General features: G+C 31.3%; 2 protein-coding genes across 3 annotated transcripts in view; one reads left to right on the top strand and one right to left on the bottom strand.

Moving 5' to 3' along the window:
• The first annotated feature begins 26 nt into the window (after positions 1 to 26).
• LOC111053688 lies at positions 27 to 9,189 on the top strand. Of its 2 annotated transcripts, none has more exons than XM_039437091.1 (7): positions 27 to 236; positions 844 to 1,125; positions 3,570 to 3,859; positions 5,247 to 5,396; positions 5,522 to 5,651; positions 6,822 to 7,964; positions 8,730 to 9,189. In XM_039437091.1, exons 2-6 carry the CDS (start codon positions 895 to 897, stop codon positions 7,029 to 7,031), a joined length of 1,011 nt encoding a protein of 336 aa, XP_039293025.1. In that variant the 5' UTR covers positions 27 to 236; positions 844 to 894; the 3' UTR covers positions 7,032 to 7,964; positions 8,730 to 9,189. The 2 variants fall into 2 exon arrangements, with proteins under 2 accessions (XP_039293025.1, XP_022196298.2); XM_022340606.2 differs by having other exon boundaries at positions 189 to 598.
• A 5,165-nt stretch (positions 9,190 to 14,354) lies between these two features.
• Positions 14,355 to 23,240, bottom strand: part of LOC111053904 (syntaxin-1A) — a 132,570-nt gene continuing 123,684 nt past the window's right edge. Inside the window, exon 10 of the mRNA XM_022340843.2 lies at positions 14,355 to 22,079. The gene's annotated coding sequence lies outside the window, so the exon portion shown is untranslated. The remainder of the gene's footprint in view (positions 22,080 to 23,240) is intronic.

Raw genomic sequence — 23,240 nt, 5'->3', positions numbered from 1 at the left:
ACTGCACTGCTAAAAACAGCTGAAAAAACTTGTGGAATGTGTTGTGTTGTTTAATATTAAAATTATTGACAAAATTTCTAATAATAGTACCAATATAAATGACTATTAATTAAAATCTGTTACTAGTTTTGTTTTATTGTTTTTGATCAACACACAAACATAGGTCGATAGCAGGTTGGCACTCTGCTATAGCGCTAGTTTAAAAACTCCTGGTTTGATTGTTCATTCTTCATTGGGTAAAGCGCAGATTTAAACTATCAACTAGCCTTATTAAGATAAAAAAATCTTTCAATAAGAAATTTTACTAGAAAATCTATCATGAGAAATTCCTAGTTTGTTATTTACTGTTGAGTTTTCATCGATATGAGAATATTCAAATTTCATCTTTTGAGCTGGTGACCTACAGTTTCCTAGGTGATCAAATAAATAACTTACAAAGTAGATTTCTGTACGCTCCTTTACATTTTTAAAATATTTTTAAGATTAAAGTTAATTTACATTTTTAAAAACAATGTTGAATAATCAGTGTGATGTCAAAGTTGAAGGAGAAAGGATAATAAGAGTTTTGAAAGATGCCATAACTAATATGAAAATCATGGTAGGTAATATCAACTATTTTAAACTGGTAGCTTCATCAGTTTACTTCTATTCTGTAAAACACTGATCCTACTGAATAATTTTTCTAGTTATTTTTGAAACTCTACAGCTGTATACGGAAGTATTCAAATTTATCCATGTCTATTTTATTATTTAGTTTAAACCAATATTGCAATTGCTATAACAACAAAATTATCTATCATGCTCGTCTTTTTTTCTAATAATATTTTTTTTTCATTTATCAAGTTTGCTCTTCAATACCTGAACAAAGAAGAGTGGAAAGACCTGGAGAAGCACATGGTTCAGAATGACTTTGAGCAGTTGGTGTTCTTCTGCAGTAAATATCCAGATATAAAAAACGTTCCAATCATCTATGAATCTATTCAAAAACTTGATGACGGCGCCTTGAAATTGAATTCAATGGAGCCCAATGGAAGTGATGGCAATCATGATGAGGAGATTCAAAAAGCAATGAAAATAATTACAAAAAATGAGAACACTGCTAATTTTCTACTTAAGATTTACAAGGTAAAGTTAAGTACGGTATATTTCTCTCAGAGATATAATTAATAGGTAATGCACAGTATGTTAAGAATAATATCTTTAATCTCCACTTTATTCATTAATTTACTTAGTCTTTTTCTTTATTACCTTTTATGTTCAAGCTCTTTTATTCATCTTCTACTTAGGCGTATCTTACTGTAATATCCAAAATTAGCTACGATAAATAATATTATTGAGCTTCATATTTTCAGGACATATATGCCCGGTTGCACAAAAGCCGGTTGAACTTTAACCATTAATTAATTTTAACGTGAGAACCAATCATCAGAGTAGGCGTTCTTGAAAAGACTTTGATCAGAGAAAGCGTTTTTAAAAGACTCTGATAGATTCTCGTGGAATTAATCACGGTTGAAATTTAACCTGCTTTTGTGCAACCGGCACATACTGTTTGAAGCATATACATTTTTCAATTGTCAGACTATGGTACGGTAGTTTTATTTACAACGGACACAGCTGCGGCGCTCGCAAGCAGGGTCTGTGAAAAACACAAATACGTTGGACTAAATCAAGGATAGTGTATAGCTATAGTCTATAGCCTACACTATTCTTGAGACTGAATTATATAAGTTCCATTATGACAATTTAATTATATCCTATCAAACTCACAATGAGAAAATTAATTAAAAATTTATATATAAAAATACAGTCATTATTTATTATTTTGTCAAAATTTCTTGAACAATCTTATTCATTAAAGTTGAAAATTCATAGCAAAAAATATGGGTTCTTAGCATTCATTCATTATCATTTTTATTATAATCATTAGAAAGTTTTAAACCATCGAATCCAGAACCAAGCACGGTACTATTTGTTTGAGCATTCATTTTCACTTATCTCTGTATCAAAAATTGAATACATTTTTTTCGATACGGTAATAAATTAAGATTGGAATAAATTGTTTAATGAAAATAAATATAAGACTATTTCCATTCATGGTAATTTTAGAATTTATTTATTTTTTGATTCATTGATTGATACAATAAGTTTATCATTTTAATCTAATTAATCAAATTCTATTTATTCAAATTAATCAGTTCAGAGAAGTGATAATGTGTCAAACATGGATTTCCTATTCCGTCCATGTGTTTTTTTAAGTTGAATTAATAGTAAAGAGAGAAAATAGACTATTGACTATCAACACAGATAACGACCATTAGTAATATTTACTCCCAACACTGGTATATCGGACCACTCTCATCAAATAATAATAATTATCAAAAAATCGTAAACATTACATTATTAAAAAATCTGGTGTGGTAGGCCTACACTCACACAACTTTCCTTGCTCATTGATCTATAAGCCTCATTCTTAAACGAGGATAATCTAGGGGAATAACATTATGCCGATTGGCGGCTAAATAATTTTATTAAAACTACGATTATACTATTGTTATTGTTTTTAGAGTACATTTTCCTTTGTTTGAATTATGAAATTTGAGGATTTTTTAAAAGTTGTCAAAACAGCTGTTCGTGAAAAACATGGTTTTTTAGTAATTATCCGCCATTTTTCTCAAGAATATTACGGAGCTCCTGCAATTTTTCCAGAAATGAGACTAATGTCAGTTGTTAGGGCTTATAAGTAGCTATCCATAGTATAAATTTGAAGAGAATCCTTTGAGCCGTTTTCGTGAAGACCGTGAAAAACATGGTTTTTCTAGTAATTATCCACCATTTTTTCCGCCATCTTGAATTGAATTTTATTGAATTTCTTATTGTCGGGTCCTCATGGTATAAGGACCTTAAGTTTAAAATTTCAAGTCAATCGGTTTATTAGTAATGGAGTTATCGTGTTCACAGACATAAACACACACACACACACACACACACACACACACACACACACACACACACACACACACACACACACACACAACACACACACACACACACACACACACACACACACACACACACACACACACACACACACACACACACACACACACACACACACACACACACACACATACACACACACATACACACACAGACTAACACCCAAAAATAATGTTTTCGGACTCAGGGGACCTTGAAACGTATAGAAAACTTGAAATTGGGGTACCTTAATTTTTTTTGGAAAGCAATACTTTCCTTACCTACGGTAGTAGGGCAAGGAAAGTAAAAACGTATGTTGCTTTATACATTTTTTAGCCAGAAAATTATGTAACCTAAATTTTTTTCAATCTCTAAATTTTGTAGTCCATCAATTAGTAAAATCTTTGGCTAGAATATGATGTAGTATCTTTGAAGAACAAATAATGGCATATACTCAATTAGAATAGAATCTATCTAGTAGCCTCTAATAATATTCAATCATTTCATGATATTAAAGAATATTCTCAATTCAAAAACCTATTAATTCGAATGTTGAATAATAATTTGTAAATTCAGCAACTATTTATCGTTAGAACAACAATCCAAATGCATTTCTATCGGACATGGACCAGTTCAGCAAATTTATGGAGGAGAAGATTCAGCAGACACCGCAAATGGAGAAAAGGCTGGATGCTAGGATGGCTCATCTGCACCAGGAGAACGAAACACTGAAAGAGCAGGTGGCTGCACTCAGAGCCAAAGCCAACTTGCTCAGGCGGAAGCAGAATGAAGTGCTCATTGACAAAGATGAAATACTCAAGAACAGCCAGCTGAAAATCAATCTGATCAGGAAAAATACTCAGGATTATATCACTGAAAAAATGTGAGTAGCCTAGGCATATTTTTATTTATGATATAATAAAGGAAAGAATTGGCTTATACACGTAAGGTATACGTGATAGGAGATTCACGAATGACGTATCATCAGATCTGAACTACTGGACTGATTAACTTGCAATTTTGCATAATTATAGATTCTTAATTTATCGAGAATGGTTATAGGCCTACCGGTATTTAAAATTCTTCACGATTTCTATAGGTCAAGCTTTCAGTTTGTCAAGTTTTTAATTACACCCTTGCGGAGCACGGGTTACTTGCTAGTCATCAATACTGTATATAAAAGACAATATCCAAATAATATTATTAATTAGATCATTCAGCAAGATGATTAATATCTAGGGTTGGAGGAATGTATGGAACTCAATTGAGGATTTGATTAGAACATCTATTCAACAGATATAATATTTTGTTCAATTCAATTTGAAAATTCACCATGCCAATGAGTTGGTGTAGCCTAAGTACCTATAAATAAACATCTCAATCAATATTATTCTATAATTGAGTGGGAGTTTGCCAATTCACATTGTCAGAGCTTCGAAATCCAAAATAAAAAATTGGGAAACAATATTCAAGTTTTGGGATGATAAAACGTCTAATATTGCCTAGTCAGAGTTTGAATTCTTTAATGTAAAATTTCATGTGATAAATGCAATGTATCATAAATAGGGTAGATTAATGCAATATTTATACTCAGTAATGCAGTAGGCCTACGGGGCTTTTTAAACGAGTTCCTGAAGTGAAATGTTTTTGTTACAGTCAGTCTTACTGCCGGTTGTACAAAAGCCGGTTATATTTTAATCGTGGTTAATTCCACGAGAACCAATCAGAGAAGCCGTCTTTTCAAAAAAACCTTCTAAGATTGGTCCTTGTGGAATTAATCACGGTTAAACTTTAACCTTTTTTTGTGCAACCGGGCCTGACTGTTATAAAAATTTAAAAATGGGTAGGCCTACAGTAATATGGTCAGCAATATTAAATAATTTGCTTGTATATTTTCAGCACACATTAGTGTAAAGTCATTAGTGAAAGTACGCTTATCATTTATTACATGAAAGTTCAAACTGCTCGAATGATTAATGGAAAATAGTTGAGAGGTTGGAGAGTAATTAGGCCAGATTTTCAACAGATTGATTCAAATAATTTTGACGATATTAGAAAACAAACTAACTTTCTGAAGATATAAAAACAAATATACAACTCCTGAATGTAAGCCTTCTAGTGATATTACTAGAAGGTATAAACTAACTTTATGAAGATATATAGGAAAACTATTTTTTTATATAATATGAAGACTGCCTATAAACAACTCTATGAAGATATGAGAAGACAAAGTGATACAGTAAAATTAAATAAAAAATTTGAAATTTCAGAGAGGAGTCAGAGGCAAGAATGATGCGCGATTGGTCGATGAGTGAGAGAGCACAGGCAGACATGGCCGAAGACTTAAAACAACAAACCATCTACTTTGAAAACGCCCAGAAAGATCAGATGGCCAAGGAGAAAGAATGTCGTGCTCAAAGGTAACTCTAAAAACAATTGAAGACACAATAAGTTAACATTAAAAAAAATCCATGCCAAGTATATTTGGGATGATTTTGTCTTACTAATATATTATAATTTTATTGTTTCATCTGTTTTTTTCTAGAGCCAAAGCTGAGGCCCAACTTGTTGCGCTACTGCAAAAATATGATAGCGATATTGGCAACAGACATGAGGAGAAAGAACAGTTGACCGCTGCATTGGCGAAAGAGAGAGAGCAATTGGAGATGCTTCAGGTTCGTATTTTGAATTTCAAACTTTTTTCTAATCAATTATTCCAAAACCAATAGATAGTGAATATGATTGTTTTTTTTTTTGCTTCATGTATCTAGAATTAATTGCCTATACAAGTCTATGCATTTTTTGTTCAATGATTCAAACACTTAAGTTGTTCAAATAACTACTGATGCATCTAATTCTAACATTTCAATGTATATATTTTTGTTTAATAATAAAGTGAGTAGAGTTTTTTACTTTGATATTTCATATCTTTGATGATTATAGAAATAGTCTTTTTTCAATACTTTCATCAAAATTTGGAAGAAAGACAGATTTGGGCTATGTCTATTGTCTTCTCCCAATCATATTATATTGTAAATGATTTGTGATTGTCAATGGAATAAATAAATAAATGATGATCTTATGGAGGAAAAACATTTTTAGTATTTATCAAAACTAGTACAAGAGAATAATAATTATGCTCATTAATGAATGAATAAATTGAAAGGTGTTACCTCCTTGTTGATGTTGATGATTTGAAGTTGATTTCCAATCTTGCTGCAATAGCTATACCGGTACGTACCTGTTGTCTTGAACAGTGTCTCTATACCCCAACTGATTTGGAATTTCCAAGTACAGTAATCATCACATTGTAGCCTATTCGAAGAAGATGAAGGTTTTTCATACATCATTCTAAATATCTTATGTTATCGAATTTGATACAGTATTTCACGTTATTCTACTTCATAATGATATATATCATTATTTTACTGCAATCTCAGAATACATTTCAATTTCAAAATAGCCTACATCGGTAACTTGAAGTGGAGATTGTATAACAGAAAAAAAACATCATATCATACTGATAATAAATTAATAGGTAATTATTATTAAACGAAAATCCAAATTAAATGCTGTAAATCACCCCGAAGACTTCTGCTACTGGTACTGAAAATATTGACAACAGAGTAAACAGCTAGATGGAAATTCTATTTACAGCATTTAATTTGGATTTTCGTGACTAATTATTAATCCATTAGCATTTGAATAAATGCAATAGGGCTATCTCAGTAATTTCCACCGATAATAAATTTACTTTTCAATTTCTGAAGAAAACTGCGATATCATTGTTAGGTACTTGTTTTCTGAAAGATCATAAACATTGAAATTTCAACAATTATTTTTAGGAACAATTCGACGAACAAGAAGTAGAGTACCTGCAGTTGATGAATGAGAAGGAGAAATATGAAAGAGACGTGTGGAATGAGAAGATCTATCAGATTCAATGTAAAATGGCAGCACGACGAATTCAACGCTTTTTCCGGCGATACTTGGAGAAGAGCAAGTCCAGGAAGAAGGGAAAGCGAGGCAGAGGAAAAGGAAGAAAGAATAATTGAAGAAGTACAATACTACAACTTTTTTCTTGGGAACTTGCACATTATACATTCAAAAGTGAAACCTCAGCGAAGAATTAAAAACTAAAAGATTACCTAGCCTCATCAATACCTTATAGCAATAGCGATGATAATCGCAAAAGTGAATTTATGCTTTACTCTTATAATTATTATATTAATATATTTTTATTGACTCTCCAAATAGACTGGTATTGATCATCTCATGATTCCCTATTTAGTTTTAGATCCTTGTATTTAGAAAATTATAGGATAGTCCAAATGAAAGTCGAAGTTAAAAAATATTTTATTCAGAATTTCAGAAAGGAATGTGGACAGTTGCTATAAGTATATAAACTCTCTACTCAAGTGAGAAGGTCAGATGAAATAATATGAATTTCTGGTGCAACAATATAACTTGAGCAATGATTGTTATAGGATTTTTTCCATAACTATTTACAGACACTTTTTATAAGCAACTTCGTTATAGCAATAATAAAATTTAGGTTTCATCTTTGCCCTTCTAAGTAATTCATCTTAGCTACGGTACCACAGGAATATTGTATAATATCATGCATAATAGTTCAGGTCAACTTTACTTGTGTTGGGACTATTAATTTTTGTAGTTCTGATAATCAGCCTTTTCACATCATATAGCACGAATTGTGAAAATATAGAATTAGGTACTGTGAATTATATCAAGTATTAGAACAATATGATCATGAAACTGCTTGAGAAGGGATATTTCAAATTTGTGATAGTGAATTGCACGGCTACTAGAATCCAATTGATTATATTGCTGGTGAAATTCGTTGTATAAATAGAAGGAAACCTTTTCCTCGCATCATAAGCACTGAATCTACAATACTTCCATGTTTTACTAAACAGAGCAGAGTAGCCTACCGTATTCTCAAGATGAGCTTAAAACTCTTGTTGAAGGTGAGTTGATTTATGCATTTTTAATAAAGTTTGCATTGCAAATTTTACTCCTTTTTAATGTGTTTGTTTTAATTGATTGAATTCTTATAATACAATTTTTATAATAGAATTTTTGTGAATAATTCTTTTTTTCAATGGAATTGTTTGGGCAAATAACTTGATAAAGATCTTGAGATCGGGATTGCTCGAGGAGTCAATTATACAATTTGAAATATAATCATCCAAAAAATCGTTATTCTGTAATAATAATTTTGGACAGTCTATTGGGTTCTCTTTTCTAACAAGAAACATGTTTTCTAATCCCAATATATTTCAAATGAAACTAAATATTGCTCTGTGACATGTGGCACTTGTTTCATATATTTTCTCATCTATTTCCACCTCTCTGATCATCAATGCATTATATAGCTTAAATTACTCCCAAGTGTAAACAATTTTATATAAATACCGGTATATTGCAATAATACTCTCTTTGAATAACCAAATGACAGTATTCAGGAAATATCATTTTATTATTCTGAGCTTACTCCTGCTTCATTATAGCTGTTCAATTGCCGCTAGGTCTAGATCTCAAGATAGAATAAACACAAAGTTAATTATACAGAACGAACGCACCAGTTATTTTTCAATTTTTCACTGATTTTTTTCAACAAATCCAAAAAGTCTTCTCTGGCAACTGTCATCTCCCTGTTCAACACTTATAAACCTCCAATGCAAAATGAAATAGCTCGAGTGTAAATACTTCAATGTTATCACATTTTACAGGTGAATATCATGTTGGCTTTGGCATCTGTACTTATGGCGAAACTTCTTTTGGGAGCTTTATTGGGGAATTCAACCAATAAAAAAGGGTCTCCTCCAACAATAGTGTCATTAGGGCCTTTACTATTAGAGCCAATACGCCCAATAGGGCCTCTAGGGACATCAGGGACATCAGGGCCATTTAGGCTTTTAAATTGATCCGGATTTATAATTACTCCCATCGTAAGTTGAGTACGGTACCTACCAAGTCCAGGATTCTCAGCCCGAGGCAACTCTATCCAGGAGGATGCCAAGGCTAGTTTTAAAAGACAGTCCAATTCTCAAAGTACTCAGCTGAATTTTTATTCTAAATCCATTTGGTTTCAACTTAATACTTTATAATAGAGAATGGCTTGGTAATAATGTTAAAGCAGTTGAAATAAGTCAATAATACACTAATAAATATTATATTCATGGACATGCAGTCTTGTGTTGTTAATTTTGTCTACCTGAAATGCCCTTTATTTTCTATTTCTGCTGAATATTATATCCCATCCTATAGAGCACTAATGTTCCAAATTTCACTGTTACGCCAAGCCGATTATTATGCTACATCTACATGTTGGCCAAGTCTGCAATATGACCAGTGTCCAATGTCGACCAGCGGTAGCCAGCGATGGCAAACCACCCATCCACACACTGGCGCTTGTCGTCATTGACCTTCATTGAGCCTACATGTGGATGTGCCATTATACAAAAGTTAGGGGTAAAACCTATCTGGATGGGGGCATGGACCGGTCAAAAGAGAACAATACCCCTCCTTTAACGCCGGTGGAATGGGAAACAATAACTGTCAACCCATGTCAATGCTCAACCAAAATTAAACAATAGATCTCTTTATGCCCTCATCCACATAGGTTAAGCAGCATAAAATATATTTTCAAACCCTGTTCCAAAATCCACCACTCTGGTCCGCAACTTACAACTCGACATGATAATTATGTATCGTTTAAAAAATATCAATTAGCACAAGGAAATTAGTTCTTTGATAATAAGAATTGGCTCAAAATTGTGTTTCATAGTAATGGATTTCAACTATTTTTCTAAATTTAATAAGAATGACTTGAAATTTCTGTTTTGAAACAATATTTAGGCTACATCTCTATGATATCCTGATACGAGTTATAAAATCGTTACCGTATATATACTTAAATCATTTATTAGGTACGTGATACACACCATTTAATTGCAGGGTTTTTGGTTTTTACCACACGACGAACATAATATCATTTGATTGTACATCAATAAAAACTGGTATATGCCTTCACGGTTTAGATCTTTGTCGCATCTTGATAAGTTCTGCAGGACCTCCATGTTACACCAAAAGCTACAGAGTACAGACTGTCTAATACTTTGATGGACCTGAATTATAACTTTGATAGACCTGTACAGAACACGGAAATGGAAATCCAGTAAAAGTCTAAGTGTGGACTGTGGAATAACGTCACTAAACTTAACAGGATGGGGGCATACGCTTCATTGCACAAGGGTCGAAAATGTGCTAAGCCTATCTGCCAAAGGGTCTCGAAGTTGTATTGTTCTAGCTTGACCGTCCTATGCCCCCATTGAGATAGGATTCACTCAAAGATAGTAATCTACTAACGTTGAAGTCCGGGCGCAAATGTGATGAATAAGGCACTCCGTGGTCATTTTTGGGTAACAGCCGTGGAAGATGTCTTAATATCTTTGTTAGGTCTAGCAAAATATGGATCGTGATGATAAGTCGAAATCACAGGCAAACACCTTGGAACCAAGATGGCCGCAAAAATTTTCAGGGTTTTACTATATCGCTTGTATTTCAATAACCGTTCGAGATATTCAACCGTTTTTTTCAGACGAAAATACCAACAAATAGAAAACCGTGTAACTCATGACTCCTTGAAGGTACAGACTTGGGAATGGTATCAATCTCTTTGTAATGATGTGTAGAAAGAGATTATCCGTAATGGCAATCTCAAAAATGTTTGTCATCACAAAAAAACAACATGGCGGCAAAAATATGTCGATTTTCAAGAAATCGTCTGTAATTCTAAATTACAGACGTCTGTAATTCTCAGTAAGAAATTTCTCAGTAATTATCATTAATTTTCTGTAAGAAATCGTCTGTGATTCTCAGCAATCGACCAATAATGTCAAGGATATCGGATCAATTCAGCCATCTGGAAGCTCCAAAATAATCATACTACAATATCCGGAAGATTTATCTAATTCCAACAACTTTTACTATTATAACTTTTACTATTTTGGTGAATTTATAATTTCAAACTCTTGAAATCAGATGTTTGGCCGCCATCTTGGATTTTTCATTGATGACAAACATTTTTGAAATTGCTATCATGAATAATCTATTTCCACACATCTTCACGAAGAGATTGATATACCATTTTTAAGTCTGTACCTTCAAGGGGTCATGAATTACATGGTTTTCTAATTGTTCAGGTTTGGCATTATGATGAAAAAAAGTGTTTTACGCTGCAAACAGTAGTTTTTTCTCTTTTTCCAATGACGGTCCAGCTGTAGAAGGTTGACTTACAGCCTTCAACAAGATGTCATTTTTAAGCTTTAGAAATAGTCTACGACACTGTGCCAATAAAATTGGTGCTTGTTCACTCTGAATACATTTACAGGGTGGAAAATGAAATTTTGTCCCCAAAAAATCTGATTTCAAGAGTTTTGAAGTTATATTCACCATAGTAAAAGTTGTTGGAATTAGATAAATCTTTCGGATATTGTAGTATGATTATTTTGGAGCTTCCAGATGGTTGAATTGATTCGATATTCTCGACATTATTAGAATTACAGACGATTTCTTGAAAGTCGACATATTTTTGCTACCATGTTGGTTTTTTATGATGACAAAACATTTTGAGATTGCCATTACGGATAATCTCTTTCTACACAACTCATCATTACAAAGAGATTGATACAATTCCCAAGTCTTTACCTTCAATGAGTCATGAGTTACACGGTTTTCTAATTGTTGTAATTGGCATTTGCTTGGTGGAAAAAGCGTGTTTTCCGCGATAAACAGTACTTTTCTCTCTTTTTCCGATGACGCTCCAGCCGTGGAATTTGGACTTATAGCCTCCAACCAGATTTCATTTTAAAGCTTTGGAAATATTACAAAACACTGTACCAATAACATTAGTGTATGTCTACTGAGAATACATTTACAGGGTGGAAAGTGAAAACACGGAATACATTTACAGTGTCCCCGAAAAATGTATGTTTCAAGTTTTTGAAGTTGAATAAATCATGAAAAGCGTGGTCGAAATGAAACGATTCTCTTGAACATCATAGTTTGGTTAATTCTAAACACTTTCGTGATAAAACGGATCCGATATCTCTCATAATAACTAAATAGCAAGCGATATAAAAATTTCTGTCAATAATGACCGCCATCTTGAATTTTTCAATGATGTCGAATATTTTCGTTGTTTCCATCATCAATATTCTTATTCGGATTGTTGTAACGAAGAGATTAAGACCATTTGCAAGTTTCTATATTGAAGTAGTCATGAAAAAATCGATTTTTTTAGTTCTAGCTTGTTATCTACCTCATGTGTATGGGAAAACGCACCAGAAATCATGCAGGGTTATATTGGAGGGCGCTGGAGAGCTCATTTTTTGACATACAGCAAATTAAGATAAATCGTCGCAGAGTTGAAAAAACGCTTCAAATTTCATAGATTTAAAATTTCTCTGTATCTCTTGCACAAAAAAAGTTATAATGGAATAAAATTTGTAAAGATTTAGAAAAAAATGTTTTTGGGCTTTTGAAAGTTATAACTAAAAAAATATGCGGTTTAGAGGAAAATGTTATAGAACAAAAATTGTAGATGAAGATTTTAAAAATATTATCGTCTGAAAAAAGGTTGAAAATCTAGAACGGTTTTTGAAATACAAGCGATATAGCAAAACCCTGAAAATTTTGGCACCATCTTGTTTCCGAGGTGTTTGCCTGTGATTTCGACTTATCATCATCACGATCCTTATTATACTAGACCTAACGAAGAAATTGAGACATCTTCCACGGCTGTTATCCAAAAATGACCACGGAATGACATTTGCGCCCGGATTATTGGCATTATACTGTGTTGGCAGGGCTAGAATGAATAAGCGCCAAGCCGAGGCGAAACTACCAGTGTCAAATAATATTACAGCTTCACGAAATAGAACTATGTGGACTATCGGCTTGGCGTAACAGTGAAATTTGGAACAGAAGCGCCTTATATCATGAGATATCTTCTTATGCTATCTTTTCGTTACGGTGGAACTGAGTAAGTACTGGTAGACCTATATTCGGCATGAGTCTTCACTTACAGCAAGATCACTTAAGGCTGTGCAAAGGCTAAAAAAACTTTCTACAACTGGTAACATTTTTCAAAGTTCTTCGATTTGTATACTATCAAGCTATCAAAATTAAAAAGTTTTCTCAGGAAAAAAATTATCCGATCATTACTTCTTGAGATGAGCGCAGTTTAAATTTTTGGGACAGGTCATTTCAAATTCGGTAAGAAATAAATCCATGAAACTTCGAGGATGGTATTGTTGATTGAATAAAATAACTCAACTAAAAGTAATGATCGTAGAAAAAATTTTTCCTGAGAAACTTTTTCATTTTGATAGTTTGGTAGCATTCGAATCGAGGAAAATTAAAAAATGTCACCAGTACAATTTTTTTTTAGCAAAGCCTTAAGGAGAGCTTCGAATGCAAAAAAAGTGTCTGAACAGAACAAGTATCAGTATAGAAGTATAGACTTTTAACAAAAATCCAGATTGTTCCTACCTTCAGGACATTTAACCACTGGTAGCAAAATCTTGAATTTGAGAATTTAAATTCCACTCTTGAAACGGCAAGTTTGATTGGCGGTTCGTTCATTTCATATCCAGCGGACATATTCTTGTTCTATATGAAGAGAGAAAATGAAAATTTTATGGACAAAAAATGAAAATTTAAAAAATAATGAAACAATAGTGATGATATATGTTCTGGAATAATAAATCCAAGTTTTTCAGATTTTTAAAATTAAAAAATGTTCATCTGTAGGTCTGCTAAAAATAATTAATGCTGATAAAATAATCATGAATTGTAATTTGTTTAAAGGTGTATTGTAATACTACAGTCCTGTATGAGTAGGTAGGTACTTGGAAATCTCATGAAAATAGACACACATGTCAAAAAATCAAACTCCTGGTTGCAAGTTTGTATATTAAATTTGAACGTGGTGAACCACGATGAGAAATAATTGTGGTTTATCGCGGTTAAATTTGATTGATGTACGTGCATCTGGGCCTAATATTGTATTGAATGTCTAGGACTAGCGTGAAAAATTTCAATTCTCTCTTATTTACCTCTTCAACATCTTCGGTTACAATCGGCCAGTTGTAAAAGCTTCGTTTAACGTTTTATCACCTATCAATATTTAGATAGCTAATCTCAGATCAAACTTTAATCGACGTTTCAGTAACTGGCTGACTGTCAATTGTCGTAGTGCATTAATTGTCTACTGATACATTATTGTCGTAGAAGAACGCATAAATATAAAATGAGGCAGAAAATGTGAATGAAACCATAACTCACCACCATATCGAAACAATTGTCTATTTAAATCGATAACTCTTGTTACAACACGCAGATCTGGATGAAGAAAATTGTTTGAATATTTTCATTGCTTTAATAAGTGAATATCAGTGAAGTATTGATAATTTACATGAAATGAAAAAATAATTTTGAGCATATAAAAGTTTGTCAACTAGAAACACACACTAAAAAATACACTACCTTATAAACATTGACAGCCCATCAGCTTATAAATGCAATTGCTGTATTGGAACAACCACTTCATAACTGGTTGCAAGCTGCTCAATCAGATTTTAAAAATTATATCACTAAAATTCAATAAATAATGTAGCGTAAATATCAATCATATTCTATTGAACACATAAAAAACTACTCAAGATTTCAAATCAGTGGTAGATAGTAAAAATTTTAACATACAAATTCTGTATTTTACTTTTTGATTTAATTATGATTATATTTGAAAACGGAGAGTAGATTTCTAATTTGAAAATGATTAGTATGATTCGAATATTTTTGTAATAACATACAAATTCAAATGGAACTCCACATAGATATTAATTTCAATTTAAAATCAACACATTACATTAGTAATCAAATACATTGCTTTTTATTCATACAGTTGTCATGAATAGAAGAATACTTGAAATAGAAGAACTATGAAATGAACTATTATTTATGACTCCAAACTCATACCTTTTTCAAAAGTTAATCTCTTCAATATGATTTATAATCAATAATCACCATAGAATGATATTCAAAAAATATTGCTATAATGAATTTCAATGACCAGAATTGGAGCAATAAGTTTAAAAAAACATCTCAACAATTACTATGTACAAATTTTAAGAGCAAATAATAATGATTAATAAATCCTTTAAGGAAAATATTTAATAACATTGTTTGAATTCCATTAATTTTGTTTTATAATGACAAAGTGTTCCATTCATTTGGATCGTCACTTCTAAGCCTGGTGTAAGCCTGGAGACGCCAACCTCTATAATTTGGGAGGGAAGACTCTTTAAACTGCTCTAGAGGATTTTGAAAATTCCTCCTTGAATATTTTTAGTTTATTGAGTTGATAAAAAGAAGTTTAACACTGAAAATTCAATTTCAAACGGAAAATCTCTGTTTATTATATTTTATTTTATATTGTTCACAAAAAAAACCTAGGTCATTAATAACTTGGAATTCTATTTTTAATCATAATAATGCCCACAAAGAACGCAAAACAATGATCCATGAATTAGGATAGTATATTCCCCTACATTTCAAGAAATGGTGTATTTATAGATTCAAATTAAGTGATTATAAATTCTCAAATTGACATTTCGTTCGACAAAAAACCAGGCTCATTATAATAACATGAAGATTGTTGAAAGTTGAGTTTACTCAAAATCTAGTAAAATGTTCTGTGATATCCACACAGGTTCAAACACAAAGTACTATACTGTACTCCCTTTTCACCCTCAATAATAATAGATTGCCTAAGAAACATTTAATCGACTAAAAAGTAGTCATGAATTACCATTAATTAATTATTATCCTTATTATATTACAATCCAAATCCAAGACTTTCACACATATTTGAGATCTAAGCAAAAATATTTTATATTATGTAACATTTTGAAGATCTCCTTCTGCTCGCTATCGTTAATTATCAATAATTAATTTACTTAATTGATAGTTAATCAATGGAAATCCATGTACATAGTAATAATAAGTATATGTATAACATTTTATTTATAATATATTTATGTATATAAACTACAATTTGTTTTCTCATATTAAAAAGACGCTAAAGCTTGTTTAAATTTTTCTTATTTACAGCATCAACTATTTTTTATTTATTCAATAAGACGTGTTACGACTTGCTTTCAATACACCATTTTTTAATAATTTAATACGTTTGTATATACAATATATAATAATTAATCGACTGTGTGTATTCATTATCAATATCTAACGGTATTCAACAAAACAACATAGTAATTTACATTCATAAAAAACTTTACGATCAAGTTTTCTTATTGCTTCATACTTATTTATTTATCAACATTTTTCCCCCTAAATTAATTTTGATAAGGATTATGCAGATGGATGTAAACTTCACACCAACATTCGGCAAAAGAAGCGCAACTTCAACTTTTAATTGATTTTTCTCATTCAATCAAGACACTAACACTTTGGTGATTGAAAATGGAATGTTTCCTGACAGATAGACTATTCAGTAAATTGATAGTCACTGTCATTCAATAAAATAGTACAATAATATGCACGCACGGTTATTGCATCTATTGGCGATAATGATTTCCCAAGTTGAGCCTTGAACTATTTCTCACAAGAAATTCTTCTTTCAAGAGTGTTATTATTGGTTCTACTTCAACTGACCATGACCATATTATTGGAAACATACAAGTAGAAGAGGCCACATCTTTTTCAGGGGGAGGATACCTTGTGGTATGTACCGTGATAGAAAGTTCTTATTAGTATAAAGCATTCAATGGCAGGTGCAATTAGTAGGGATTTTTTTATACTAAAGTTTGAGATCTTTAAGGGAAAAATCATTTGGTAGCATCGCCATTTTTGAGAGAGGTAAGTGGCCTATTCATCTTTTTCAAGGATAAATTTTGCAAGAAATTCAATAACCGATTCTATTGAAATTTGATAGTTATACATCTCAACGAATTCAGGGCGAAAAATTTCAAATTGTGTGTGATATGTTTCTAAGAGTATGTGGCAGTGTGAGTATTATATAAGTGATTACTGGTACATGAGAAAATTGCGAGAAAACGGTTGGAAAATAGAGTGGGGAAGCAGTGCAAAGAGTTCAATAGAATAGAAACTAGATAATGATTAAGATAATTCTATAAAAAGTGGGATGCTTTGTTGTGAGTTGAACTTGTGAATGACTCCTACTAATTAGAACTATAAAAACAGATAGCTTGAATTGAACACCTTGTAGTTTTGGAATATTCATGTTAGCTAACAAAAAAGGCATATCTTTGGTTCATTATGAATGATATCAATATTTACAGGATAACCACCTATTCCTCATGTTTTACATACAGCAACTCTTATGTACATGGTTAATTGAAAAATCCTATCACAATAATCTCCTTTATTTACATTTTTTATTTCATAGAAATGTACAAATTAAAAATAGATACCAATTAATTCATGAATGTTCGGTTAAAGTTTCATATTTTTGCAAACTTAGAATAGTGTGGTGTTTTGATTGATATGTTGTATAGCATAAATTGTTGAGTTGAAAGTATTTATGGTAATTATATCTCCAGAAAATAATAATCATATCAGCAGTTTGATATTGAGTGTAAAGATCAATGCTTTAATTCAAAATAGATTGAATCGACCTACTTCCAAGTATAGAGCCTCTTCTCAATTTTGAATAGATGAATGCTAAAATCTATTCACGTCTAGTGCTATTACTTCAAATATATTTTCAATTTGGAATACAATTTATAGTTATGAAACTCACAGCAAAAAAATCAAAGCTTTCCTCATTTGTAGTTTAGTTTGGAAGAATATTAAAAAACTGAGTTGAGTTTAAAAAATACATTTACAACTAGTCCAGCTCAATTTTTACTAAATTAAGTTAATGTTCGATCAACTTGTCTTACCACATATCCAACTAATAGCTTTACTTGTCCATTTATGATTATTTTTTACAGCACTATATTTCCGTAACATTGGGAACAGTTCTAGTAAATTTTCAACTTATTAGCTTCATCCCACATTGCATTTTCAACTCACAACAAAACATTCCCCTAGGCATAACATATCGACTCAACAAAAAATCAACGTTTTCTTTAGAGTTTCTAGATGGAAATCAGCTACCTACTTCAGTTCAGCTACATTTGATTACGCTATAATACTATACAGTTTACTACAATGTTGAAATCACATTGTTATTATTATTCAATTGAGTAAGAACAGCTCAGACTGTTCCACGACATCCAAAAGTTTTTAAACATTAAACTTTGATAAAAACATCTTCACAGTATGCAATCACTTCATAGATATAATTATTATTGATCATGGAATATAGTTATTTATTAATTACGAGCAAAAACGGGCATACTACGATTCTATATTATTGGGACAAACACAAGATCACTAGTTTTATCCCTCAACAATAAATTTACAAAAACTTAAATATTACAAAACAAAGCGAATAATTTACAAGGCGGAATATACATTATTTAACGATGCTCTCTTTACAAGTGAAATAATTATATCTATCTTCATTTTATCAAAATTCAATACATTATTAATAATATATATATTATGTCATAGCTACTAGTTTTACTTGACAAACACGTTTAAAACATCTATCAAGAGTTTAATTAAAAAATTATAAGTACAAAATATTATCACAAGGAGTTATAATATTATATTCTTGATCAACAGGCGAAACAAAAATATAAGATCTGGGAAAAATATGTGCATTCAAATTATTATAAACGATTCAACATTCTATCTTTGAAGATAAGATTGTAGAGATAAATATATTGTAGAAGCCAACAGATAATTTCATATACATATTTCAACGATTAATTCAATCTATGCAAAGAATACAATAAACTATCATCTGTCCTTAATAACAGATGAACTAAATTAGGCTTTTATTTACTACAATATTCCCATAATTTACGGATAAAAAATTACATGAATTATTATAAAAATTTCTAAATCTTCTCTCGATCTCTTTATCTATAGTTTCTTCTCACAGATTACTTTTTTATAATTGTAGATTTCCTATAATAGCAATGATAACTAGCATCCACACACAAGTTGAAAATTTGAAAACCGCTTAATATCCTTAAATTACGTTGGCTTAGTAAGTTTCAAAGAAGATATAATCCAACACGGAATCCAACACAATTCACGAAAATCTCCCAAATAATTTTTGATAATGATTAACCCAGAATAATAATTGAACTTTCACAAATAGCCTACTATACAAATCCATTCCATACTAGCAGCTCAAGTAGGCTATTGGAGTTTTTCTACACTATAGTAAAGCTAATCAATGACACCTAAAAGTAGTCTAGACTAGATTCACATCCCTCCGTCGTTTTAGACACTTCATTTTTCAACTTACAAATTCAATGCAAACATTTCCACACAAAGAATTAATTAAAGATTTGTTCAAGTTTCATTTTAATCTTGAAAAACTAGCCTCACTTCAGCAGTTTTAGATCAAAGTGAAGTGTATTTTCAGAAGGGTTCAAATACGTCAAGACAGATTTAACATTGATAAAAACGTTTGTTATAGAATGTGGTGTTTTAGTGTAGTAGTGTCTAATTATCAATGAAATCTCTGCCTGATTCAAGAATTGAGAACATCTCTAAATGACGTAACAGAATAATCGGCGATTTCAAGACCCTATCACAGAACCTTCCCACAATACAATGGTTCAATGAATCAACTTTTCTCATCAACTAGCATTATATAATTTGGGTATCCTCCCAATTCAAGTGTGACACTTAATAAAACATAATTATAATTCATTTAGATTTTCCACTAATAAGACTATCATAATTATTTTGTTGGATTTCTTTTAGGAAAAATATAACAGTACTCTATTCTATTGCTGCTCACACACTAGACGGGCTTAACAAAGTTTGCTAGTTAATAATGACTGTATGTTTAGTGTGCAGGCAGAATAATATAATGAGTTGTTGCATGTTCCATAGAAGTAGCCAAACAATATTTTTGATAGTCAAACATTGACATTAAAAATACATACATTGAATCAAGATCTCACGTTTTTATTGTTGAACAATCACTTCTCTAAAGAGAGATCAATATTGAAGTATCATTCGTTGTCTATCAAATTATTTGAAATTTAATGAATATTCCAATTTCCTAACTACAAGGGATTGGTATTGCAAGATATTGTCATTAACGGTAATATTTGGAGTTTTTTGTAGCTTCATGGGGTAATAAGATGGTGTTTAGGGGATGTATTTGTAAACGATTCTCAAGAACGAGCTTAGCCAAGCACGCTTTGGTTACCAGGTAACCAAACCATGAAGATTCTTGTAGCTAGTTGTTGAGCAACCAAACCTTACTTTTGGCAACGTTCGTTGTCGAGTATTGTTTATAAATACGGTCCTTGGACTTTTCAGGCGCAAGCTCTCTCAGTTAACATTGTATGGGGGAGAGACAATGTTTCATGTTTTTATGCGCAGTGTTTTATGTTTACAGACAACAAGAATCCAACTTGAAATCTAGCAACCAATCGAGATGAAATTCAACTTCATAAACTCTGATCTCTCACTAATTTTTCAAATCTCTCACCAATACTGCCAATCCAATCAAACTTCATCCATCACTCTATATAAAGTTTCAAAACTCGTCAAAATTTAGATGACATATTTAATCATTTTTTTACAAAAAGCTGCCCTAAATCATTGAGCTGCCACCTCGTAGAAAGCTGTCATCATTCATCCAACAAAATTAATCAATGACTCTCATTGAAGAAAAACTTAATTTGAATACAAAAAACCAAGCTACTGCTTAAGAAACCTCATTAAACTACACATACATTATCACTATTGATTGGTATCAATTTAGCTGAAATAACACATAAGTGAATTTTTGGAAACTAGTCATCTATTTTGAAAATTGGTGATTTTTCTTACTTCTGTTCTATTGGTAATTAACTACCTTGAAATTTGATTGGAAAGTTGGTGAATTATTCAATGTGAGTCAGTTTTTCTTGAAAAATCTTGTAACACAAAGAATGAAATTTAATTTTATTCTATTATATGTTCATGCAATCTTGGAAAATAAAAACTGAAATTTCACCTATATTCAAGGAGCTGCGATTAATCAATTCACTATAAATATAATAATATAACATAAAATAATTGAACGATAGGAAAATTCAGAAATAGCTACAGTAATTATCCAAATGCTAGCGAATTCATATTGATATTGGAAGTGTTCAGTTAGATAGCACTAAAAATGATTTTTTGCTCGACCTGTTTTTATTACAGTAAGTATATAATATTAAAATGAATTCACTAATATTCAATAATAACTAATGCCATACCTCGATGTGCTATTCATTCCTTTCATATTATTGTATTAGCTATTTTCCAATGGATTCATACACTTTAACTTACAGGCTTTAGTCTATTACTCCAATAGTCTAGTTAGTCACTTTAATACTCCAATCAATTATTAATAGTTACAATTTCTATGGAAGATGTGACTCAAGGGAATAATTAAGAAAACTTTAGAACACATCTCTGGGTCTTCCCATCCAATGAAACTCAATAAATGAATATCAATAAAATAAATGAAACTCAATTTAAAAAAAAATGTTATTGAAGAAATATATTTCATGATTGAATCAAAAACAATATTTCCCCACTCAAATAGATGACCAATTTCCAATACTTCCTTACCTCAACACAATACTCTAGGGCCGTTTAAACCACAGTTTATTTTTGACAGATGATTGTTGTGCGATGATTGGTGATGATTGACGATTGACTGCTAAACTTGACTAGTGGCGGCATCAGAAGCGAGCTGCGTTGATTACATTGATGCTGATGCTGTGACTGATGATTCATGGCGATGATTGATGATTCGATGTAATGGTTTGATTCGATGTCGAGTGACGTCATCAAATATGGCGCCCACTGCGTTGATGGTCAATAAACAAATACAACTCTTTCCTTCATACAGCGTGTTTCTATTAACAAAAAATCATAGAAACACACGATTTTATCAATTTGAAAACACTATTTACACATCAATCACATCAGACAACTAAAAGTAAGTAAACAGAAAACTGAAGATGAAAAGCTGAGTCTGAAAATGTTCATATCATTGATTGAAGATAGAGGCATCATGCTTGGCGCAGACCAATGCAATGATTGGTATGACGGCGTCATGTAGTGATTGTGTAGTGGTTAATTCATCACCGTTGTCGTCAACAGAATCGCAATCCTTACACAAGGCTTCAATCAGAGAATTTTGCAACAAGGGCTAGAGCTGCATTCAAGAACGTTTTTGCATCAACTTACTAGATCCATTGATTGATACCTTGTGTAGACGAAAATAGGAATTTGTTACAAAAAGTAGGTAAGCCAGTAAATACATCAGCCCGAAAATATAATATAAAATAACAAAACTATTTTGTTTAACAAAATAATGTTTGTTTCACATACAAAATTTAAAGATTGATAAGGAATTTAATTACATTCAATCTTAGCGTGCTCAGTACCAATTAATGTTTTACACATTTAGGCCTACATAAATTATATCAAGCAGTTAGTAGTTCGAAGCATAAGAGCTTCCTAGCTCTAGTGGTTTGGAATTCTATTCAAAAGCTTATCTCAGCTTTTATATAATTTTTTTATCTTCAGTTGTGATATGTTCTAAATAGTGTGTTTGTCTTCTCGGTCTCAAAATTTTATAGTTTTTCCAAAGTTTGGAATTTTCTAATTAATTGTGATTGATTTAATTTAGTTTAGAAGTATTTTTTTGAATTTAAACATGATTTTTGTGTGTTTTGAATTGTAAATTGAGTGTGTAATTGATGAATGCTAAGTGACACATAACCTAGCTACATTTGGACTGTTGTATAAATTAGAATTGGAACCGTTTTGGGCTTATAAGCCTGTGATACTTTTCTGTAAGTTGTGTAATTCTGAATGATTAAATAAATAAATAAATAATCTCTGACTGGAAAAAGGGGATTCTGATTCTATCTTGTTTGTCTAGATATGTAAAAAGATTTTTAATGTATTTTGCTTTGGGGCTACTTTTAATATAAATAAAATATAAATCTCAGTACACTTTCAAATTATTTTATCACAACATGAGATATATATTTTTATTTATAAAGTTT

Source organism: Nilaparvata lugens, chromosome 10 (assembly GCF_014356525.2).
Source record: "Nilaparvata lugens isolate BPH chromosome 10, ASM1435652v1, whole genome shotgun sequence".
NCBI lineage: Eukaryota > Metazoa > Arthropoda > Insecta > Hemiptera > Delphacidae > Nilaparvata > Nilaparvata lugens.
The sequence above is the reverse complement of the archived record's forward strand: the minus strand, read 5'-3'. Positions and strand labels throughout refer to the sequence as shown.